Below are 24,751 nucleotides of genomic sequence, written 5' to 3' on the forward strand. Positions count from 1 at the left end.
CTTTCATATTGAAAATGTTTAGATTTATTTTGTTTTGTTTTTATCTGCAGTTTAAGCTCTTGGGCACACTCATCAACTTCAGTAGGGCTATTTACATGTTTAAAGTTAAGCATGTGCTAAAATTCCTTGCTGAATTGGGGGCACTAATAGGTAAAGTGAATGCAGTGGATACGATTGGGGGCAAGGTAATACCATTCTGGGGTTTTGTCACTTTATTCTGGGATGCTGAAAGCTGTGTATTTATACTGATGGCATTCAATCGTTACCTTGACTTTAAGCATAAGTTCTGGAACACTAATAAACTCTGACATAAAACTAGGGATTTAGCAGCTCTACTGAATTACATTTTATCAAACAGGGAACAAAACAAAGCATTGAAAAGAGAATGTTGTATAGTGTTCAACTGTCACTCATTTCACTTCATGTGGTATGTAAAGCAAAAATCTATAGAATTGGAATAATCAATCATGCCATGGGATGCTTGTTGTCTCAATAACCGACATGAAAATGCCATAGACTCCACTGATTCATCACTCAATCTTGAATATACACAAGATGCCAGCCTACAGAATATACACAAGATACCACCCACGTTAGTAGGTGTAATTAACATCATGTAGTCACAGTATGTTTCTTGAAATGCTGGGGTTTTAGCATTAAAAATTAGTTTGAAATCCCACTCCCTGTTTAGAGCATGAAAAATTCAGTCATCCGTTTGGTCTTGGAGAGTCAAATAATCAAGTGACGGCTCTTCTTCCCGCATCTCCTCCCAGCTAGCTCCATGCAACGCCTACTCCCACTCCTCTGTTCTTGTCTTGTGTTAGCATGGGTATCAGGGTGACACTCCAATATGTGAAAGAGACTAAAGAGTTCACCTGTGGAATGAGGCTACAATTAACGAATTTCCATTGTAGATAAAATAATGGCACTGTTCTCCCACCACCAGCAAAGAGCAGGTTGTCAGGAAAGTTATGCACCCCTTTCATAAAGTGGCAGCATATGTAAGAAACAGCAGGGCTCTTTATGCAGCTCCCAGCAACCAAGAGAGAGGTGGGTGGGACCAGAACTGGACTCAGACCAATTAATTTCACATGCAGTAGTCATTGAACAGCTATCCTGTGAAAATGACTAAGTTGCATTAGAACCAGAGGCCTACAATCGAGGTGAAAATGTTTGTGTACCAGTTCTCTAAACCCTCCTGATTAGAGGGACCATTTTTCTTGAATTTGACTAACAGTGTTGTTAATATTCTACCAAGCTTATATCATCTTTCAGAGAGCTGTTGGCCTATGTTTTAGGATCATGAGTGTCTGAGTGTCTAGTTCCTTACCGAAGACAGATGAATTAAGATGTGATTTATTTCTGCTTCATCAAATCTCGATCTGTTATTGCAACAACTTTGATTTTTGGGAAATTGTCCTGTTATGTAACTTTCTTCCATGATACAACTATGTTAAAGGCCGGGGGGCGGACTTCTGCCTCCAAGTCAGCCCATGATGCCAGCTTCCATCACTTGTTAAATCGGAGGTTCTCAAACTGGGGGGCGGGACCCCTCAGGGGGTCGTGAGGTTACTACATGGGGGGGTCGCGAGCTGTCCGCCTCCACCCCAAACCCCGCTTTTCCTCCAGCATTTATAATGGTGTTAAATATTTTAAAATGTGTTTTTACTTTATAAGGGGGGGGTCGCACTCAGAGGCTTGCTATGCGAAAGGGGTCACCAGTACAAAAGTTTGAGAACTACTGTGTTAAATTTTCAAACAGGCACCTTTGTGCTTTCTCTCATGCTGCCCCTCATGTTTGGGTATAGCTCCCTGTAAACATCCACAAAACGAATTCATTATCCTTCAAATCCCTCCTTAAAACTCTCTTCTTGCCACGATGCCTACAAAACAACTTCACTACAGTTAGGCTGCGAGGGTGCTGAGACCATTGCCTATTGTGCTAAATTTTTCTCTAATACAGTTATTTTATTAAGGTCTGTCTTGCAAGTTGCTGAGCTCTCTCAATTCCCATTGAATTATGGGAGTTGAGAGTGTTGAGTGTTCAGCATCTGTCAGGAGGTGTTCATCCCCTTGTATGATCAAGCCCTTGGTGTACTGTATAATTAATAGGCTTGTTTCAAAAATTAGTTAGAAAGGAGTAAGTTAAAGAAAATATGGTACATGAACCTGAATAAGGAAAAGAAGGTGAAGTTATACTTTACATGCATTTAGATAATTTACTGGTTTCAGAGTAGCAGCCGTGTTAGTCTGTATCCGCAAAAAGAACAGGAGTACTTGTGGCACCTTAGAGACTAACAGATTTATTAGAGCATATCCGAAGAAGTGGGCTGTAGTCCACGAAAGCTTATGCTCTAATAAATCTGTTAGTCTCTAAGGTGCCACAAGTACTCCTGTTCTTTTTGTAGATAATTTACTGTATTGCTTCAGAAGTGATAATCCAACCAGAGAACAGAATCAAAAGGAAGACCTGCCACTAGTATAATTGGAGTGCAAAGCTTGGCAGGTGTCATTTAAACATTGTATAAGACAGCTGTGTGTGTTAGTGCCATGCATAAGTAAAACTAAATACAAAACCAAATGTATATTAAAGCTCTTCAATACCATCTTTGCAATATTACTCAGAAATGTTATTAATTCCAAGCTGTAGCCTCAGCTATAACTCTGATTAATACCTTACTTTGGAACTTGGAAATTCTTTTGCAATCAAAAATTAATCAGGGCAAATCATCTGTCTAGAACCATTAGTTTATTTTTCCAACAGTGGAAAATACTATCAATCCATAAAGTGATAAACAGTTATTTCTTTTGGTGTGCATACTGCCCTCAATATCATAAAAAAGTAGAAAATAATTGAGAAGTAAAATGCTACAATTCTACCCTTCCTGAAACTTTTTCTTTTTCAATCATAGTCATAACGACAAATCAGTTGACATATACAGCACATTGACTTGGTAATGATGGTGGAGAATTTGGTGCCACACTGGCAAGTTGTAGTGGGGATACATTTGATCTTGGAGGGTGGGGGAGAAAGCAACAGTACACACTCTGGTGGATGCTTTACATAATTAATTTAGTGGTGACTTTGGAAAAAGTCTGCAATTTGTTTTCTTGGCCAGACACTAAAATGTGCTACGGTGGCAGTTATTTTAACTAGAAGGAATATGGAAACACTAAATCCAAAAAGATTACCTTTGTGTAGCTCCTAGCACAATGGGGTGCATGTTCATACCATAGCACCTTGGAACCGTAGTTAATACTTCTGCTAAAAAGAGTGTTATGGTGTTCCTTTACTTCACTGTCACCAGTGATTCTGACTGTTTGTTGACTTTTTATTCCTACCATCAGTATTTCAGTTAAGTTTCAAAATAGCTTTTCTGAGAAAAATGTCTATAAAACCTTTTGTGTGTCATTGTTCATAGTCTTTTTCAGGCTGGTATTAGTTTCTTAGTTTACTTTCACAAAGATGTATTTTAAAATAATTATCCCTTTAGCATGTTGAAACTTCAATCTAAAAGGCTAATATAGTTCCACATGCAAGACTTCTGTTACCTCATTTAAAAGACTAATTACTTGAATGTGGAAATGTTTTTATTTATTTTTTCAAAATGAACAAAAGTAATGAAATATAGGAATGCTAGCTTCAAGGATGGTTATACCCTCCAACTGTATTTCATAAATATAGGAAGGTTATATTTTGCTTCTGACAAAATCTGTCTTATTTTGTGGTTGAAAGCATGGTATGCACTGTTGCTCCTGGGGGAATTCTGCGTCACTGTGTGTGCACAGAATTCATGTCCCCCACAGATTTCTTTGCTTCCCCGTAGGAAAATGATTTCTGACGGGGAAGCAAAAGGGAAGCTGCAAGAGCGGGCACTTGCCCCTCCCCAGCAGTGCAGGCAGGTCAGTTCAGGCGCCTGAAGCAATTGGTAGAAACGTAAATCGCTGCTGGGGGAGGTGGGGCTGGGCAGTCGTGCCTGTGAGAGCTAGAGACACACTCTCCCTCTTGCTTACTATTGCAGCATTCTCGGCAGGGAGGGACAGGGTTTTGGGGTGTTTCTGAGGAGGTAGGCATGGGGCGAGCTCTGTCCCTTCAGGCAGAGCAGAATGTAGCAGTCTGCCTACTTAGTGAATTGTTCCCATTTTCTTTGTGAATTCCCCAGGAGTATAAAACAGGTGTAAAAGTTTTAAGGCACCTTTACATGGCCAGAGTGGTGTAAAGGACAATATGGCCTTATAAATGATGATGATTAGAAGTGGTATAAATTTTTGGACTGAAAAATTTCTTATCAAAATCTATTTCATGGACTGTTTGCTACTGACCTTTCTGGAGATGGTCAGTAGCCAATACAAATTGTGAGTTTGATTCTCCAGCCCTCACTTGCTCTTCACTTGCCTATGATGTAACACTGAGCATATGGATGCATATGTTTGTTGACTAATAACTAGAAATAAAGGGTCAAACCTAGCTACATTAGTATTAGGGAAGGGGATTTGGGGATTTTCTCCAATGCTTCCCCACTCCCATTCTCCATCCATTGTATTATAGTTTAAATAAATTACCAAAATAATTAAATAGACAAATAAAATATGCAGAATTTTAAAATATTGTGTGCAGAATTTTTTAATTTGATGCAGAATTTTTTGATGCAGAAGTCCCCCAGGAGTAGTGCACTGGAGTGTATAAATATGCTGGATAAAATTATTCCATAGAAGTATTACGCTATTATGAGACAATCATGGTTTAGTTCAGCCACATTGCAAAACTCGGTCAACGACTGGAACAATATTAGTGTGTTTGTATCTATCATGCTTCTCAGCTGTTTGTAATTGCACATTCTGGGGCTTCTGAGCAAAGTGACAGAGCAGCTGGCATCAGAGTACCAAAGAAAAATATGGTGAATTTTATCCAACATGGACACCCGGTGATTCAAAACATCTGGAGATGTTTGAATGCCATAATTCTTCAGGAGAGTGTGAAGACATAAAAAAACAAAAAATGGGAAAGATGGTTCAATGGGGCAAGAGGTGGAAGGAGCAGGTTGTCTATCATTTTCATAGTGTGGACACATAGTGAAAAGATTATCTCATGGCTCACCATTGCTCCCACTTACAGATGCAGAACATCTTTGTGGCAAGTGCAGCAATTGCTTACATTAAAGAGTGATTTTTGGAAACTGATATATTTTTAGCTTTCTGTACTGCAGTTCAGCATCTGGAAACAGGAAGAAAAGTTAGCCCCAATGTTATCAGCTAGCTTTCTGTGGACCACCAGTGGTTCATGGATCACACTTAGGGAACCTTTAGTGTAGAGAGCAGAAGAAACATTGAACTACCACATTGATATTTCTTAGACCTTGGTGGGTGCCAGATACAATGATTTCAACTGGAGAATTGCTGCCAATGAAAGCTAGTACATCTTGGAAGTGAAGCTTGCCAACATCTGCTCAAACAGGTTGACTTGGCTTACAAGTTCTATTTGGTAGAATTCTCTCTCCTTCTCCATAAAGGCAAGAATTTTCTCAACCTCTCCTTACAAATACTCTGTGTTGGGGGCGGGGGCTTCACATTACATTCATGACTACTTTTCTTTTGCTTAGTATTGAAATGTGGCACTCAAAATGTAACAATTACAGACATATATTTAGTCAAAACAAAGATCCCACAAGGCCTGTCACTCTTTGAAGGCAGCAAACGTACGTATTCTGGAAAATACTACTGCTCTAGTGTTAACATAAAAATACTAGACTGCATGGCAACTCTTTTTAAAAAATGTAAATGTAAGAAATTACTATCTTGCTTGTATGCAAAATAGGTTAATTTTTAGAATCTGCACTGAAATGGATAGTAAGTTTGTGCATTTTAATGTAATTTTAATTAAAATGCTGAAACATGGAAGTGCTCTTCTTTGGCCTTAAATGGTCTCCAATCCATATCAGGTACTGTGCTTGGGGATCTCTTGATTGCATTCACTATGGTCAAAATTTCTGACTTATTAAGCAGCAACATTTTTGGCATAACAACCGTAAGGCTATTTCCAGTGTATTATGAGATGTTCAAACCCATACTTTCAGTTTTATTTTGAAAGTAGTGTTCTTTTATGAAGGTTATATTCATCTGTGCAGAAGATTTAATATTCCATGGCTGTTTTCTCCTCAGTGCAGGAGCTGGAGGTGTTGAGAATCCATAGTGAGTATTTCAGTATTGAAATCACATATCAGCATGCAGGGCTTGATCCTGCAAAATGCTAAGTGCCTTTAGTTCCCGGTAACCCTAGAAGAAGGTGGAGGTATTCAGATTGATTTTAATATAGCTATGGACAAGTATATTTACCTGATAAATGTATTGGAATGGAGAATTGTTGGTAGGAAGGAATGTGCAGCATGGAAAGGCATTGGTTTACATTTGGCCTATTACCACAATAGCAGTGTGATCTAGTGGACTTGAACACAGGGTTAGCAGCAAGGAACCCATGAGTTCTAGTCCTGACTTTGCCACAGACTCAGTATCCAGTCCTGGGCAAGTTATTTAACTTCTTTGCCTCTGTTTCCATATGGGGAAACTTCCCTGCATTGTTGTTAGGCATGCACAAGCTGGACATGCGCAAGTCCATGGGTCTGGATCTAATGCAGCTGAGGGAGTTTGCTGATGTGAAGAGCCGTTGGACATTATCTTTGAAAACTCGGACGATTGGAAAAAGACAAATATAGTGCCCATCTTGAAAAAGGGGAAGAAGGAGAATCCGGGGAACTACAGCCTCACCTCAATCCCTGGAAAAATCATGGAGCAGGTCCTCAAGGAATCCATTTTGAAAACTTGAAGGAGAGGAAGGTGATCAGGAACAGTCAACATGGATTCACCAAGGGCAAGTCATGCCTCACCAACGTGATTGCTTTCTATGCTGAGAAAACTGGCTCTGTGGATATGGGGAAAGCAGTGGACCTGATATATCTTGACTTTAGCAAAGCTTTTGATACGGTCTCCCACAGTATTCTTGCCAGCAAGTTAAAAAAGTATGGATTGGATGAATGGACTATAAGGTGGATAGAAAGCTGGCTAGATCATCAGGTAGTGATCAACAGCTCGATGTCTAGTTGGCAGCCGGTATCAAGTGGAGTGCCCCAGAGGTCTATCCTGGGGCTGGTTTTGTTCAACATCTTCATTAATGATCTGGATGATGGGATTAATTGCACCCTCAGCAAATTGGCAGATGACACTAAGCTGGGGGGAGAGAGAGGGCCCAGAGTGACCTAGACAAATTAGAGGATTGGGCCAAAAGAAATCTGAGGTTCAACAAGGACAAGTGCAGAGTCATGCACTTAGGATGGAAGAATCCCATGTACTGCTACAGGCTGGGGACCGATTGGTTAAGTGGCAGTTCTGCAGAAAAGGACCTGGGGATTACAGTGGAGAAGAAGCTGGATATGAGTCAATGGTGTGCCCTTGTTGCCAAGAAGGCTAACGGCATATTGGGCTGCATTAGTAGGAGCATTGCCAGCAGATCGAGGGAAGTGATTATTCTCCTCTATTTGGCCACATCTGGAGTATTGTCCAGTTTTGGACCCGCGACTACAGAAAGGATGTGGACAAATTGGAGAGAGTCCAGCAGAAGGTAACAAAAATGATTAGGGGGATGGGGCATATGGCTTATGAGGAGAGGCTGAGGGAACTGGGTTTATTTAGTCTGCAGAAGAGAAGAGTGAGGGGGGATTTGATAGCAGCCTTCAACTACCTGAAGGGGGATTCCAAAGAGGATAGAGCTAGGCTGTTCTCAGTGGTGGCAGATGACAGAACAAGGAGCAATGGTCTCAAGTTGCAGTGGGGGAGGTCAAGGTTGGATATTAGGAAAACTATTTCACTAGGAGGGTGGTGAAGCACTGGAATGGGGTTACTTAGGGAGGCGGTGGAATCTCCATCCTTAGAGGTTTTTAAAGCCCAGCTTGACAAAGCCCTGGCTGGGATGATTTAGTTGGGTTTGGTCCTGTTTTGAGCAGGGGGTTGGACTAGATGACCTTCTAATATCTCTTCCAATCCTAATCTTCTATGATCATTATCTAACATCAGTACAGTGCTTTAGAAACTTAAAGAATTAGATGAGTATTTACTAAGTGTTATTAAATTGCTCATGTGGACAATCCTAAAGAGGAGACCATATCTCAGCATTTGCACGTAGTACACATTGTACAGTGCTACTGGGGATGTGTTATGGTCAGCAGCACAGGCACAGTGCCCTACTATTGCAAGGGTGCTGTGTGGTGATGTGAAGTGATGATAGGAACAAGAGGGAAATTTAAAATAATGAGAGAGAAAAGTAGAGACACTGAAATGGCCTTGAGGAGGTTGTTCTACTGGCCTAAAGGCAGAGCATCTGAATTCAAGCCTAAGCTACAGTCACATAGCACAGAGTAGGCCCATTACTCAACGAGGGAGGAAAGACAATAGCAGAAAATGTGGAAATGGCAGAGGTGCTTAATGACTTCTTTGTTTCAGTTTTCACCAAGAAGGTTGGTGGCAATTGGACGTCTAACATAGTGAATGAGGTATGATCACAGTGAAAATGAGGTAGGATCAGAGTCTAAAATAGGGAAAGAACAAGTCAAAAATTACTTAGACAAGTTAGATGTCTTAAAATCACCAGGGCCTGATGAAATGCATCCTGGAATACTCAAGGAGCAGACTGAGGTGATATCTGAGCCATTAGCAATCATCTTTGAAAAGTCATGGAAGACTGGAGATATTCCAGAAGACTGGAAAAGGGCAAATATAGTGCCCTTCTATAAAAAGGGAAATAAGGACAACCCAGGAATTACAGACCAGTCAGCTTAACTTCTGTACCTGGAAAGATAATGGAGCAAATAATTAAGCAATCAATTTGCAAAGACTTAGAAGATAACAAGGTGATAAATAACAGTCAGCATGGATTTGTCAAGAACAAAACGTGTCAAACCAACCTGAGAGCTTTCTTTGACAGGGTAACAAGCCTTGTGGATGGGGGGAAGCGGTAGATGTGGTATATCTTGACTTTAGTAAGGCTTTTGATACTGTCTCTCATGACCTTCTCATAAACAAACTAGGGAAATACAACCTAGATGGAGCTACCATAAGGTGGGTGCATAACTGGTTGGAAAACCATTCCCAGAGAGTCGTTATCAGTGGTTCACAGTCGTGCTGGAAGGGCATAACGAGTGGGGTCCTGCAGGGATCGGTTCTGGATCCAGTTCTGTTCAATATCTTCATCAATGATTTAGATAATGGCATAGAGTACACTTATAAAGTTTGTGGATAATACCAAGGTGGGAGGGATTGCAAGTGCTTTGGAGGATAGGATGAAAATTCAAAATGATCTGGACAAACTGGAGAAATGGTCTGACGTAAATAGGATGAAATTCAATAAGGACAAATGCTAAGTACTCCACTTAGGAAGGAACAGTCAGTTGCACACGTACAAAATGGGAAATGACTGCCTAGGAAGGAGTACTGCGGAAAAGGATCTGGGGGTCATAGTGGATCACAAGCTAAATATGAGACAACAGTGTAACACTGTTGCAAAAAAAGTATACATCATTCTGGGATGGATTAGCAGGAGTATTGTAAGCAAAACATGAGAAGTAATTCTTCCGCTCTATTCCGTGCTGATTAGGCCTCAACTGGAGTATTGTGTCAAGTTCTGGGCACCATATTTCAGGAAAGCTTTGGACAAACTGGAGAAAGTCCAGAGAAGGGCAAGAAAAATAATTAAAGGTCTAGAAAACATGAGGTAAGAATGAAAAAATTGGGTTTGTTTAGTCTGGAGAAGAGAAGTCTGAGAGGAGACATGATAACAGTTTTCAAATACATAAAAGGTTGTAACAAGGAGGAGGGAGAAAAAATGTTGTTCTTAACCTCTGAGGATAGGACAAGAAGCAATGGGCTTAAATTGCAGCAAGGCAGGTTTAGGTTGGACATTAGGAAAAACTTCCTAACTGTGAGGGTGGTTAAGGTCTGGAATAAATTGCCTAGGGAGGTTGTGGAATCTCCATCATAGGGGATTTTTAAGAGCAGGTTGGACCAACACCTGTCAGGGATGGTCTAAATAATAGTCCTGCCTTGAGTGCAGGGGACTGGACTTGATGACTTCTCGAGGTCCCTTCCAGTTCTATGATTCTATGATTTCCTGAGAAATGCGAATCTAGCACACTTTTCCTACTTTATCTCTAGAAACCGCTTTTGGCAAAGACAAGGAACAGCACTGAGAGGTTTTGTCAGGAACTGTCTCTTGTCCTCCTTTTCTAGGAGCGTTGCCTAAAAGAGGGGCCTTGGAGGAGACAAGTGAAGCAAGGGAAAAAATCAGGGAGGGGGAAGACTCAAAGACCTATATAGCCAAATGAGAGGAAAAGACTGAGGTGTAAAGAAAAGAGGTAAACACAGTGGGCCAAATTCTGCCCTGAATTACACCGTGTTTAACCTCACTCACTTAAGGGTTACATGAAACTGAGAACAGGGCAGAATTTGGGTCATGATGTCCATTGGGGTTGGGGAGAAGACACACAAATTTACTTCCACTGTTTTACCCTCCTCGTCCCTTCTGCAAAAATCAGTCTGTTCACTTGAGAGTGCCCTGGTAACCAAATCAATAACGTGTAACAGTAACTGATTAGACCGGAAGACAAAAGAAACTTTTAAAATAGAAAAATGCTGCTTTCATTTGAAAGAACTGGAGCTGGGGGCAATGGGCAAGAATTAAATTAAACCCTGGGGGAAACTACTCTCAGACAGTTAGAAGAAAAATTGTCTAACGCTTATGTAGTGAAGGTGTTTAAACTATATTTTGTTCAGGGTTGGCTTTAATTAGGAATGTTGGCATACTTTACTCGGGTTTAGAGTACAAGGCAGATGTATTTTTAAGACACCCTGAAACTATTAAAGAATAACATCTTTACAAAAATCCCAAAGGAAGTGGAATATATATCTCTAGAAGAAAATATAACTTCTAAATTTGAAGGATGATTATTGAATCTCCAGCTGCTGTATATAGTAGATTCTTAACTTATTTTTTTCTGAAATTCTCTAAAATAAACAGATTGTTTCTGTCAATATAATTTATTTTTCTATTAGAGACAAAAAGAGGAGATTCTCCCATTGTCAATGTAAACTGGAAAAGTCTATGTTGGATTTAATCTTGTATATCTGACCCATTGGTTTTCAAATGTAAAATATAGTTTGAAAAGATACAAGTGCATGGATAGGAACAAGAACTAAAGAGATCAGAGAACTTTGATGTTTTTAATCACATAATTTTTTATATTATCTGGTGGTTTATCAGGTGTTGTATTTTGTGTTGCCTTAGTGTCAATGTTTTTTCTTCAGTCCCAGACAGACTTCATTGTTCTCTTACTATTATACAATACTTGGATCATGTATGATTAAAAATTGATATTTGTATCTGTAAAGTGTGCCTTTAGAGGAAAAATACTTCATGGGTTGGAAGGTTTCATTTTATTTAAGTGGTGACATCAAGCAGACATTTATTTAAACTTTCTCTGGGGGCAAGTTATCCTATAACTTTCTAGTGCAGGGTTTCTTGCACCTTCCTTTGAAGCAGCTGTTTGTGCCAATGATACTGAACGAGATAGAGGTCTGGGTCTGACCTAGCACAGCAATTCCTTTGTCCTTTTAGTGTGATGGAATTAGCAAAAATTGTGTAAATCTGAACCTTAGACTAGATATTCAAAAATTAATTTACAGTAACTTTGGACTAAGAGAGAGCTTTATGGTCACATTTGTTGTATATCTTGCATGTTGACTGAACATACGTTGTTCCAAACTTGGATAACTTTATCCCTGCATTCATGCTTTTACAAGTGACTTGCAAAAAAAATTGTGCTCTTTATTGTTTCTTTATCATGCAAGATGAAGGTCTGAAAAGTCTCTTCTGCATGTTTTTTATTTATCTTTAAAATACTAGGGACATTAAGTCTATTCTTTCCTAGTTTTGGTGGAAGGCTCCTTGGAGGACTGCATAGCTGAAGTGAGTGTTTTCCACAGCCTTCCATTGAATGAACTATAGGTGTGGATTTGAATCTTTAACAAAGAAAACTTTTTCTCTCAAGAGTTTATCATGCTTTTGAGTTAAATTATGTGTTAATAAATCTGACCATCCCCACTCAATTGCTTTCAATATCTTCTGATGGCTTACTTCCAAGATTTCTTAATAGTCCATGGGGTTCTTGAGCAAAAATAGGATAGACAAGACCTGATTTAAAAAAGAAAAAGATTTATGATTAATTTCGGTGTTATGGTATATTTGCTGTATTGAAAAAAATTAATAATTATAAATAGTGAAAGAGGGAAGAGTGTACAAATACTACTTTTCTTTGCAATTCACCTTTGATTAGAGTTGGTCCATACTTGTTGATTCTTAGAATAAATTCAGTAGTGGTGTGTGTATTGTGAAGTTTTTAATAATTATATTCTTTCTCTATTGAAGGCTACAGATAGAAGAATCTTCTAAACCTGTAAGACTATCACAGCAATTGGACAAAGCTGTAACAACCAATTATAAACCTGTGGCTAATCATCAGTATAATGTAAGTTACTTTAATCTTTTTCCCTGCTAAACTTAATCTCTAAAGTCTCTAAGGAATATAGTTGCTCTATGTAATGACTCCCCTATAGGTCCAGGCTTTCTGTGGCCTTTTTTCATATCAAAAGTCTTCGCCTTTGAAAATCCCTTTATTCTATGGTATAACGATTCTGCCTATGTTTTGTTTCCTGGATAACTTCCTTCTCTCTGGAGTCCAGCGCCAATCCAGTGGCTAAGAACTGCTGATTCTAATTCCTCTTTGTTGCATGGCAGAGGCATAGCAGAACTCTCCTTCCTGTTTTTCCTTCCACAACCTCTTTCTGCTGTTTTTATTACCTCTCATCTTTAGTCATGTCTGAAATTCAATTTCATGGCCTCAAGGGTAGAGACACTATACCATGAGATTGTACATTCCACTTTTGGGTCATGCATAATAACAATAATGTATTCTGCAGATGTAAAAGGCTAAGGAAGTATCTTTAACTTCTAAGCCTTTGCAGCGAGTTTCCTGAATGACGGGAAACAATTGGTAAATCTTTGCATCATTATTCCTTCATAGTACATATTTTCTGTTTCAATTACTCTAATAATATTACATCCACATTGCAGGTCAGTGTCATCTGGTATGAATAGAAGCTATAATGTCCTCCTTCTTAAAAGATCCTTTTTGTGTAATTTGTATGTATGCATCTATAATAAGCAACTTAGATGTATGCAAGGAACATTGTTAAAATCAAATCACACCGAGAATTAGTCACTGTATGAGTCATTTGCTCTTTTGTACTTCTGGTTAAGATTTTATTTACATAAAACAAATGACAACATGTATGGTACACAACCATTATTTTAGAATACAATCCAATTTAAGACCTGGTCTACACTTAAAATTTAGATTGATGTAGCCACATCTCTCTGGGTAGGAAAAACTCACTTCCCTTTGTGGCATAGCTATGCCAACCTAACCCCTGGTATAGATGCAGCTAGGTCAACGGAATAATACGTCTATCAACCTATCTACTGCCACTCAGGGAGGTGAACTACCTACAATGATGGAAAATCCCCTTCTGTCACTATAGGCTGCATCTACACTACGGGGTTAGTGCAGCATAGCTATGGTGCTGTAGCTATGCCATTGTAGTCCCCATAGTGTAGACAACTTATTCTAACAGGTCACAAAAGAATCATTCCTTTCTCAGAGCACACTGCTTTTGTAGTAGCTATAGTCTAAGGACTGATCTACGCACAGATTTCATACCAGTATTCCAGTTAGGAATGTGACTTTTTACCAAAATATCAGAGGGGTATCCGTGTTAGTCTGAATCTGTAAAAAAGTGAAGAAGTGAGGTTCTTACCCACGAAAACTTATGCTCCCAATACTTCTGTTAGTCTTAAAGGAGCCACAGGACCCTCTGTTACTTTTTACCAAAATAGTTATACTGGTAAACTTTTTAGTGTAGATGCAGTTATACCAGCATGCATGTGCCTTATCCTGGTATAATTTATTCCTCTTCCAATACTGAAATAAGCAACAACAGTAAACTTCTGTCTCACCACACTGGCTAACAAGAAATCAGATAAACGGTTTCCTTAAATATTCCAGTCCTTGTATCACCGCCCAAAATACTGGATTTAAAGATGAGTGGTTCTTTACAACCAGTCTCATCAAATAAGGTTCTTCTGATCCCAAAGACCAGCCACACACCCAGGTCAATATACAACTCAGATCTGACCCAAAAATCACACTGATGCCAATCCTTTAGTATCTAAAATCTAAAGGTTTATTTATAAGAAGAAAGAAAGCTGAAAGTTAAAATTGGTTAAAGGAATCAAATACATACAATAATTGCAAAGTTCTGGTTCAGGCTTGTAGCAGCAATGGAATAAACTGCTGGCTTGTTAAGTCTCTGGTTGCTTCCAAATCATGGGAAGGATCTCAGTCCCTTGGTTAGAATGCTCCCAATAGTATAAGTGCATAGTCCAGAGGTTTGAGCATGAAAGAGGCTGGACCAGGAAAGAGGCAAAGTGGAGGGCTTTCCAAGGCCTTCTATAGTTTCTGCCATGTGGAAGGAAACCAATTGTTTCAAACAAAGCCCTCAGCACAGCTAATGGAAAATTACAGGTAAAAGATGGGAGTTTGGAGTCACATGGGTAAGTCACATGTCCATGCCTGATTTTGCTTAGTCATAGCAGGAAGCCATTACCTATACTTCAGATGGAACGTTCACAGGAAAGTCCATTCAGTTTAGATGGTCATCTCCCATGGTCCATTGTGAGTTAAGTGTCCTTTTGATGGGCCACTCAGTTTGAATAGTCCCTCCAAGATGCGCTGGCTAACTACCTTGGGGCGTTATCCCAGAAGCAAACATTTGAAATACAGGTATAGCGCCAGTACTCATAACTTGAAATACAAAAATGATACATGTATACAAATAGTATAATTATATTCAGCAAATCATAACCTTTCCATAGACATCTTACATGCCACATTTCGTACAAGATTTGTTGCAAATATATAACAGTGGTTGCAGCAATGATCTATATGGTCCTATTTTAATCAGAGAACATCACACCATATTAGGGGGTTATACTACTTTGACTATACCACTGTAGTTAAAGCGGTATAACTTTTGTGTGTAGACAAGCCCTAAAGTTTTAGTCTAGTTATAGACTACAGTCATGATGCTATTGATACTACAACTTTTAACAGTCTTGTAACACAGTTGTCCCCCCAGCCTGTTACTAGATCTCCTAGGATATGTCTACACGGCAAAGAGAAACCCATGGCTGGCCCATGCCAGCTGACTTGGGGTCCTGGGGCTTGGGCTGAGGTGCTGTTTCATTACTATGTAGACTTTTGGGCCCGGGCTGGAGCATGGGTGCCGTGTGAACCACTAGCTGGGGGCGGCTAGCCCCCAGACTCCCGCCCCTTCCACCTGAGGTCCAGCCCCTTCCGTGCCCCCGGAACCCAGATCCTCCCCACCATGGCTGCCGGTCCCTGTCCCATGCTGGCTAGTGCCCGCAGCCTCCCCCAGCCTCGGAGCGCCAGGAGGGATAGCACACAGCAGCGCCGCTGCAGCCTCCCCAGCATGCCAGGAGGGAGAGCACGCGGCACTGCCACAACCCTGGGAAGTGGGGCTCTGGGGCTGCAGTGTGGGCGGGGCCATGCCTGGCTGTTTGGGGAGGCAGAGCCTCCCCAGCCTCCCCTACCCACTGCCCTCCCACCTCCAGCCCAAGTCCAGACATCTACCCAGCAATGAAACAGCACTGTAGCCCAAGGCCCATGAGCCCGACTTGGCTTGCCCATGTCTAGTTGCTGTGTAGATATACCCCTAATGAGAATGTGGTTGTAATATGGGAGTACTCAAATTGTAACATTGTTAGCAGTTTGTACAGCTGGTCATGTTGATATAAACATCCAGAAGACATACGGTACGTATCCAGTATGGTTAGTTGTAGAACTTCTGATGGAAAAAGCCTATTAAAATAGATCACTTGCATCATATCGTCCCTCCTTCATTCCCCACCAAATGCCAGTGCAGGACTGTTTTCTACAGTGACTTCTCCAGTCCGTTGAATCTAGATTTAGATGTCCCAAATGGTGAGTCTTCTCCCATTTCTCTTTAAAGATCATTCCACAATCTTTTAAGATCTCTCAATTAAATTTTTCCTGGCTTTTTCAGGCTGAAATTATTTTGTTAAGCTCATCCCATATTCTCAGTTATACCATACTGCTCTAATAAGGGCAGCAGTTACCAGGGGACAGGAAAGAAAAGGAAAAATATGAAGTAATGTGGGAAGAGGAAAGAAGGGCAATCATCTATCATGGAAGAGGGAGACTCCCAGGAAGGGCAAAAATGAAAGGAACAGGACAAATGAAAGGGGTGGAGCTACTGACGGGAAGGTGCATAGTAAGTGGGACGTGAGTATAACTCCACCTCTTCGCCCTCTCCTGCCCCATGATGGGAGGTACAAAAGGGAAGGGTCGGAAGAAGAACTGGAGGTGTGCCGGGGGAGTGATATCTGCAATCTCTTTTCTTCATATTTTTTTTTAATGACATCCCTCATCCATCAGTATGAGAATGGAAGGGGAGAGATTCTTTCTCTCCCAAAATGAAATTAAACCCTGCCTTCTCACTAGAATATTGTAATTGTAATGTTGTTGTAACTGGTAATTGTAACTTAGAGTTTTAGTTCTTTGGGGAAGGGAATTTCTCCTTATATATTTATAAATGCATGCCTGTAGTGTTCTAACAATGTTCTCATGGCTATGAAACTTCTGTTGCTTTACCATCTTTTATCATACGCTAACAAAGCTCTCTAGCTCCACTAACTGTGTCTACATCACTTTCAGTTTGTTTGTTTTAACAATGCAAATAAACAGAATAATATCTGTTAGGTGATAATGCAGTCAATAAGACTTCACCTCTGAGTTAATTTTTTAAAAAGTTATTACTTTAATGTGCAGTGCAAAATAATTAACTTTACCTAATCATCTTCAACCATTTGTACCACAACAAGAGTGATAAACACCTAATATATGGAGGATCGTATTATCAAATCATGGTCATATAGTATTTATTTTCAATTTCCCAAGTCTCTTGAAGTCTTAAATTGAATCTTGCAGATATTGCTGTGTATGGAGCTCACCGTGGCCTTGTTAGCAGTAAGACTTGTATTGTTTGTCAGATGCTTTTGCAGCAATATTGGTCAATAAGTCAAGCCTGAAATCTGACTGACTTTAAGATCAATATTATTTTGCGAGGCCTGAGCCCTAAGAGTGAGATTGTAGCATGTAACTTATTGCCTGCAGTGATGGGGTCCCGAGACATTTGTTTCCCTCATAGAAACAGAATGAAAAGCTCTTGGTTTGGGGCTTAATTTTGTTCAGCCCTTAGAAACTATGATGATGGGCACTATATTAAAAACATAGAAAGGGCATTTCAGAGGCATTGTCTCTGATGTTGTAGCATGGGCCGTGGCGGTCCTAGATACATCCTTTCAAAAGGTGCTGCATGCTCTTCCCGCAACAAGAGTCCAATTCGCTCTTATCCCCTCGGGAAAATGTCTTATCCCTTTTCCCCTCTAAATATGCACCCATACAGGGCTAATCACCATCTAGCTGTAAACATCTTGATGTTGGTTTAATAAATATCACCACTTCCTTGTTGAGAAATTTTCTGAAGTACTCACTATTTATGTAAGCTTCAGACAATATTTTAGGGATTTGTGCTCCATTTAGGTGGTTCTGCAGACTAGTAGACCACATTAATTTCAAGCACCTATAAACAAAAGTGGGAAAACAGCACTTTACAATACAAAATATAGTGGTAGGGAGTTAAATTGTATGTAGAGAACATTAGCAGGAAACAGTGTTTTTTCTTTAAAGGGTGTTCATCCATATTATTACCAGTCCCAGACACCTGTCCCACATACGTATTCATCCCCTGGCCTTCAGATACTGAAGAACTTCCAGTCAAGACCGTTGCTTCCCCTTGTACTGCCATCACTCCCCATTTCCAGCATCCATCACTGTTTACCACTCTCTTCCCTCACCTGTCAGTTCCTTTCCTTTAGTAGCTTCTCTCTCCTCTTTCAAATCAGCTGCAAGCCCTGCCTGTCACTAGCCTCTCTTTCCCTGTGACTGCTCCTATTTGTTGCTGCTGTCTCCCGTGGAGACCTCTTTTCTGTCCGTTGTTGGTATGGACCTTGCTTACCCAGTCCGACCCTATAACCTTCCCAGTCTCTCTGCACAAAGCCTACCACTTCCGTTTCTCTGCTTATGCATGTCCACAGAACTCCTCCAGGTTGACTCAACCTGATTCATTTTGGCTGCATTTACATTGAGGATGTCTGAAACTCTCCCACCTGTGGTATAGTATTGGTATAACTCCACTGTGCTAACAGTGAGAGTACTAAGTATAGGCTGATCTCATAGATTTTTACCACCATGCTATGTAACCCTGTTCACAGCATGGCTAGACTACATGATTGAAACACCAGAAGTTGCAAGTACCATGTCTTACACTGATGCTCCTACTGTTGCTGAAAGAGTAGAACAATTTTCAGAAAAAGCTTAGGGTGTAGACAAGACCTTACTTCAACACGCAGCGTGAAATCTCTTCAGCAAATGCACATTTGGTTGTACTTCAGAATACTGGGCAGACCAAGAAAGCCATTTTGAGTTGGACTGTGAATTTCATTGTTAAATTAATTGCGTTTATTTGTTCACTAGAGTAGTGTCTTTGCAGGCTGAAATGATAATTGTAGGGGTGTTTCACTGACTACAGAATAGTTCTTTATTTTAAAAAAAAGGAGTTTTGAAAATAATACAGAACCTTTTTAAAGCTTCTTTCAAATTTTTTTTTGGAGAAAACTTTTTACTTTCACCTATCACGTCTTTTTCATCGTCTTTGTATTAACCATCTGCTGAAGAAATATAATACGTGTCTGTATTAATGACGCCTTCAAATAGGGTATCTTGGCAACCTTCCAGTAAGACTAGCGACACACTGTGAAGGTAAACAAAGAAAAATTGATCTTGTGTAAAGAATTGCAGGGGATAAAACAGCAACTTCAGTGCTTACCAATCCATCCCAAAACTACACCCCTATGATATCCAAATATATTTTAATATTTTAGCTTTTTAAATTTAAGAAAATATTAATTTAGTTTATATAGTGTATATGTATATCAAGTTACACACACAAACTGTTTTGGTTCTCTTGCACGATGTATCTTGTTACAAAAGATGGATAAAGTGAGGCATTGTAATTTTATATAAACTGTCATGTCAGTCCTCACAACTGTGGAGAGAATGCTACAGCAATACCATTTTAAAAAAAAATAGCAGTATTCACACTGCTTTTGGTGCTCCTACACTGCAGTGGGAGCTGTTGCTGAAGTTTTAAGCTAATTTTGAGCATCGCTAATTAACATGACTGAGATACCGATTGAAAATAACTGAATGTTTCCAACAAAATAATGAAGTTTTAACAATACAAGACCTCACCCCTAGAGTGCTCAGCTATGTAATCTTTGCTAAGAAGTGAGGAGTGATAATCACTTTTGTATGTGAATTGTTGTATGGATTAATGACTTATGAATTCTAGAGTACTCAAGCTGCATTTTTATAGAGAGGACTCCTCTGTAGCTTAGATAATCAAGAAAATGCAAAATGAAAGCTCCCAATGGGAAGAAATTAATTAGCCTATAAAATTGCAAGATAGCAGAGAAACAGAAATGTTGTCCATTGCCATTTAGCAGATAATAAACTAGTAGTATTTCAGCTCAGTTAAAAAACAAAATGCATACTGTTCCATAACATTTTCTTGGGGGAAAAAATTAGATATTGCAGTATTTGAGAACCTTTGATAAAATAGTCCCATAAAAGGCTAACAGCAGTGGGGATTGTTTTGAGGATCTCCTCATAATAATGTGGTGCAAGATCACTTGCTTTCCTCCTCTGTCTAGAAAGTGTCCATTTTACAGAGTAAGCATTTTTGCTTGACTGCATTAAATTTTAACAGGTTGTTTCTCCAAGTGAAGATAATCAGTCTCTAAACAAGTTTTCTCTAAATCTCACTTGTACAGGTACAAGGATGCTGCAGAATTGTTGAGCATCTTCATAGGTTGTCTTGAGATTGCCATTAGCTTTTCCAATTATGTTCTGTCTTCCGCAGAATGAACAGCAGGAGGATTTAGCTCATATTTTTGCTTCAAAAAATCCTTTAGACTGTTTTTTTTCTCTCACTTTAGTTTGACCTTCCACCTCAGGGTGTTGTTTGGTTTGGTTCTGAGTGATTGATAGGAACAGAAAATTCCTAAAAGGATTAGAGGAAATCAAGTCAGTGGTACTCTTCTGGAAAAATCATGCAACCTGCAGTGATAGGCTCCCTCCACCTTTCATGCCCAAATTCTCAACAATTATGTTTTTGAGTTATTGAAGTCACCAGACTCAAGAGCAGGCAAAGGATAATGGACTTTTTCCACTGAAGAGACATCAGATTATCATAGAATCATAGAAATGGAAGGGACCTCGAGAGGTCTAGTCCAGTCCCCTGCACGCAAGGCAGGACTAAGTATTATCTAGACCATTCCTGACAGGTGTTTGTCTAACCTGCTGTTAAAAATCCCCAATGATGGAGATTCCACAACCTCCCTAGGCGATTTATTCCAGTGCTTAACCCTGACAGTTAGGAAGATTTTCCTAATGTCCAACCTAAACCTGCCTTTATGCAATTTAAGCCCATTGCTTCTTATCCTATCCTCAGAGGTTAAGAAGAACTATTTTTCTCCCTCCTCCTTGTAACAACCTTTTATGTACTTGAAAACTGTTATCATGTCCCCTCTGTCTTCTCTTCTCCAGACTAAACAAACCTCATAGATCATATTTTCTAGACCTTCAATCATTTTTGTTGCTTTTCTCTGGACTTTTTCCAGTTTCTCCACATCTTTCCTGAAATATGGCGCCCAGAACTGGACACAATACTCTAGTTGAGACCTTATCAGCGCAGAGTAGAGCGGAAGAATTAGTTCTCATGTCTTGCTTACAGTACTCCTGCTAATACATCCCAGAATGATGTTTGCTTTTTTTGCAACAGCGTTACACTGTTGACTCATACTTAGCTTGTGGATCCACTATGACCCCCAGATCCCTTTCCGTAGTACTCCTTCCTAAGCAGTTATTTCCCATTTTGTATGTGTGTAACTGATTGTTCCTTCCAAAGTGGAGTACTTTGCATTTGTCCTTATTGAATTTCATCCTATTTACTTCAGACCATTTCTCCAGTTCGTCCAGATCATTTTCAATTTTAATGCTATCCTCCAAAGCACTTGCAACTCTTCCCAGCTTGGTATCGTCCGCAAACTTTATAAGTGTACTCTCTATGCCATTATCTAAATCAGGGATCGGCAACCTTTGGCACGTGGCCCACCAGGGTAAGCACCCTGGCTGGCCAGGCCGATTTGTTTACCTGCCGCATCTGTAGGTTCGGCTGATTGCGGCTCCCACTGGCCGTGGTTCGCCACTTCAGGCCAATGGGGGCGGCGGTAAGTGGCAGCCAGCACATCCCGCAGCCCCCATTGGCCTGGGACAGCAAACCGGGGCCAGTGGGAGCCGCGATCGGCCGAACCTGTGGGCGCGGCAGGTAAACAAACCGGCCCGGCCTGCCAGGATGCTTACCCTGGTGGGCCGCATGCCAAAGGTTGCCGATCCCTGATCTAAATCATTTATGAAGATATTGAACAGAACCGGACCCAGAACTGATCACTGCAGGACCCCACTTGTTATGCCCTTCCAGCATGACTGTGAACCACTGATAACTACTCTCTGGGAATGATTTTCCAACCAGTTATGCACCCACCTTATGGTAGCTCCATCTAAGTTGTATTTCCCTAGTTTGTTTATGAGAAGGTCATGCGAGACAGTATCAAAAGCCTTACTAAAGTCAAGATATACCACATCTACCGCTTCCCCCCATCCACAAGACTTGTTACCCTGTCAAAGAAAGCTCTCAGGTTGGTTTGACACATTTTGTTCTTGACAAATCCATGCTGACTGTTATTTATCACCTTATTATCTTCTAGGTATTTGCAAATTGATTGCTTAATTATTTGCTCCATTATCTTTCCGGATGCAGAAGTTAAGCTGACTGGTCTGTAATTCCCCGCGTTGTCCTTATTTCCCTTTTTATAGATGGGCACTATATTTGCCCGTCTCCAGTCTTCCAAAACTTTTCAAAGATGATTGCTAATGGCTCAGATGTCACCTCAGTCAGCTCCTTGAGTATTCCAGGATGCATTTCATCAGGCCCTGGTGATTTTAAGACATCTAACTTGTCTAAGTAATTTTTGACTTGTTCTTTCCCTATTTTAGATTCTGATCCTACCTCATTTTCACTTGTATTCACTATGTTAGACGTCCAATCGCCACCAACCTTCTTGGTGAAAACCAAAAAAAGAAGTCATTAAGCACCTTTGCCATTTCCACATTTTCTGTTATTGTCTTTCCCCTCATTGAGTAACGGGCCTACTCTGTCCTTGGTCTTCCTCTTGCTTCTAATGTATTTGTAAAATGTTTTCTTGTTACCCTTTATGTCCCTAGCTAGTTTGATCTCATTTTGTGCCTTGGCCTTTCTAATTTTGTTCCTACATACTTGTGTTGTTTGTTTATATTCATCCTTTGTAATTTGACCGAGTTTCCACTTTTTGTAGGACTCTTTTTTGAGTTTTAGATCATTGAAGATCTCCTGGTTAAGCCAGAGTGGTCTCTTGCCAGACTTCCTATCTTTCCTGCGCAGTGGGATAGTGTGCTCTTGTGCCCTTAATAATGTCTCTTTGAAAAACTGCCAACTGTCTTCAATTGTTTTTCCCCCTTCCACTTGCTTCCCATGGGATTTTACTTACCAAGTCCCGGAGTTTGCTAAAGTCTGCCTTCTTGAAATCCATTGTCTTTATTGTGCTGTTCTCCCTCCTACCATTCCTTAGAATCATGAACTCTACCATTTCATGATCACTTTCACCCAAGTTGCCTGCCACTTTCAAATTCTCAACCAGTTCGTCCCTATTTGTCAACATCAAATCTAGAACAGCCTCCCCCCAGTAGCTTTCTCAACTTTCTGAAATAAAAAATTGTCTCCAATACATTCCAAGAATGTGTTGGATAATCTGTGCCCTGCTGTGTTATTTTCCCAACCGATGTCTGGGTAGTTGAAGTCCCTCATCACCACCAAGTCCTGTGCTTTGGATGATTTTGTTAGATGTTTAAAAAAAGCCTCATCCACCTCTTCTTCCCAGTTAGGTGGTCTGTAGTAGACCCCCTACCATGACCTCACCCTTGTTTTTTACCCCTTTTATCCTTACCCAGAGACTTTCAACAAGTCTGTCTCTTATTTCTATTATGTAGGATCCCAGGATCTTAAAGGAGCTATCCTCTTTTTACAATTGGAGCTATCCTCTTCCTTTCTCCTTCCTACTGGACCTGGCCTTTCTAATATCAGAGGCCTTTGCGGCAGCCATAGCATGACCAGATAATCCCTCCCCTGCTCCTGCCAAGCTTTAGGTTCAGAAAGTGCTTACACTTAAAACCTCTTTGGATCCACCTGTTAAATTTATGTTGTTCCCAGTCCCTGTGTCTCTTCTTATGATATCTTATATATTATGGGTGTATCATCAGTAGCGTAGCTAGCGGGGTTCAGGGGAAGCGGCTGCTTCCCCTGACCCCACATTCCCCAAAAGTGGCGCTCCGGCCGGCAGAACGGGGCCGCGGGCTGGCCCGGACAGCGCTCTGGATGGGGAAGCGGGGCAGCCCTGTGCATGCGCTGCTCCATCTTTCGGCGGCATTTCGACGCATGCGCAGGGCCGCCGAAATGCCACCAAAGGACTGGCGCCTTTTTTCACCGCCGCTCCTCCTCGGCTGCAACCCTGGCTATGCCACTGTGTATCATGTAAAAACTCACTTCAGAAATATTTATAGGCTAATGGCCTGGGCCTCTACTACTACTCTGCATTTGTCCCCATTTGCCAAATGCCACATGGACCTGACTTCCCTGAGGACTCCCTTCAAGAGACAGTTCCTTATCAGTTGAATCATTTTGCTCTTGAAGGACTTTCCTATCTTATGATGGAACATCACTGAATTGCATCCCTCCAAAGAGCTAGAGGTGCTTTTCATACATGTAGAGTTATAATTTAGTGCTGCTATCCCACTGCATCCTGCTGTCAGAAGTTAATTGATGATACCAATTTTCATTTCAACCTCCTAGTTGATTCCTCCAAGATTAGCAAGGTGCTGTTTGAGAAAGCAAGAAATGAGCTGCCTTTCACAAAGTTGATTCTGCTGTGGCTACTTTTGCTGGAAAACCCCCTCTCCCAATAGAGGACAGTGCCAGTCCTTGAGTCCCTCAACACAAAGTTATCACTCTCTTATAAAAGAAGTCCCATTCATTTTCCTGTTCTTGCCTAACAGTCTATTTATCAGCTATATGCTAGGAAATAATTACAAGTTATTGACAGGATTAGGAGGTCCCTCTGGGCTCTACAGTAATACCAATATTAATGACTGGCCTGGTAAACTTTCATAGCAGCTTTGAGAGGTGATTAATGGCCTTTTTTCCCCACAATAGACAGGGAAGGGTCAGTCAACTGCATTTTTATTTACATTGCAGTAAATAAGGTAAAAGGCAAAAGTGA

The 24,751-nt window shown here is 40.5% G+C and overlaps 1 protein-coding gene across 2 annotated transcripts in view; it reads left to right on the forward strand.

Annotated features, from left to right (window-relative positions):
• Window positions 1-24,751, forward strand: part of GTF2F2 (general transcription factor IIF subunit 2) — a 133,477-nt gene that overhangs the window by 92,403 nt on the left and 16,323 nt on the right. For both annotated transcript variants that reach the window (XM_005287171.5, XM_005287172.5), the window contains one exon: window positions 12,467-12,566. In XM_005287171.5, the coding sequence (XP_005287228.1) occupies window positions 12,467-12,566 (100 nt within the window). The remainder of the gene's footprint in view (window positions 1-12,466; window positions 12,567-24,751) is intronic.

This window comes from Chrysemys picta, chromosome 1 (genome assembly GCF_011386835.1).
Source record: "Chrysemys picta bellii isolate R12L10 chromosome 1, ASM1138683v2, whole genome shotgun sequence".
NCBI classification, from domain to species: Eukaryota; Metazoa; Chordata; order Testudines; family Emydidae; genus Chrysemys; species Chrysemys picta.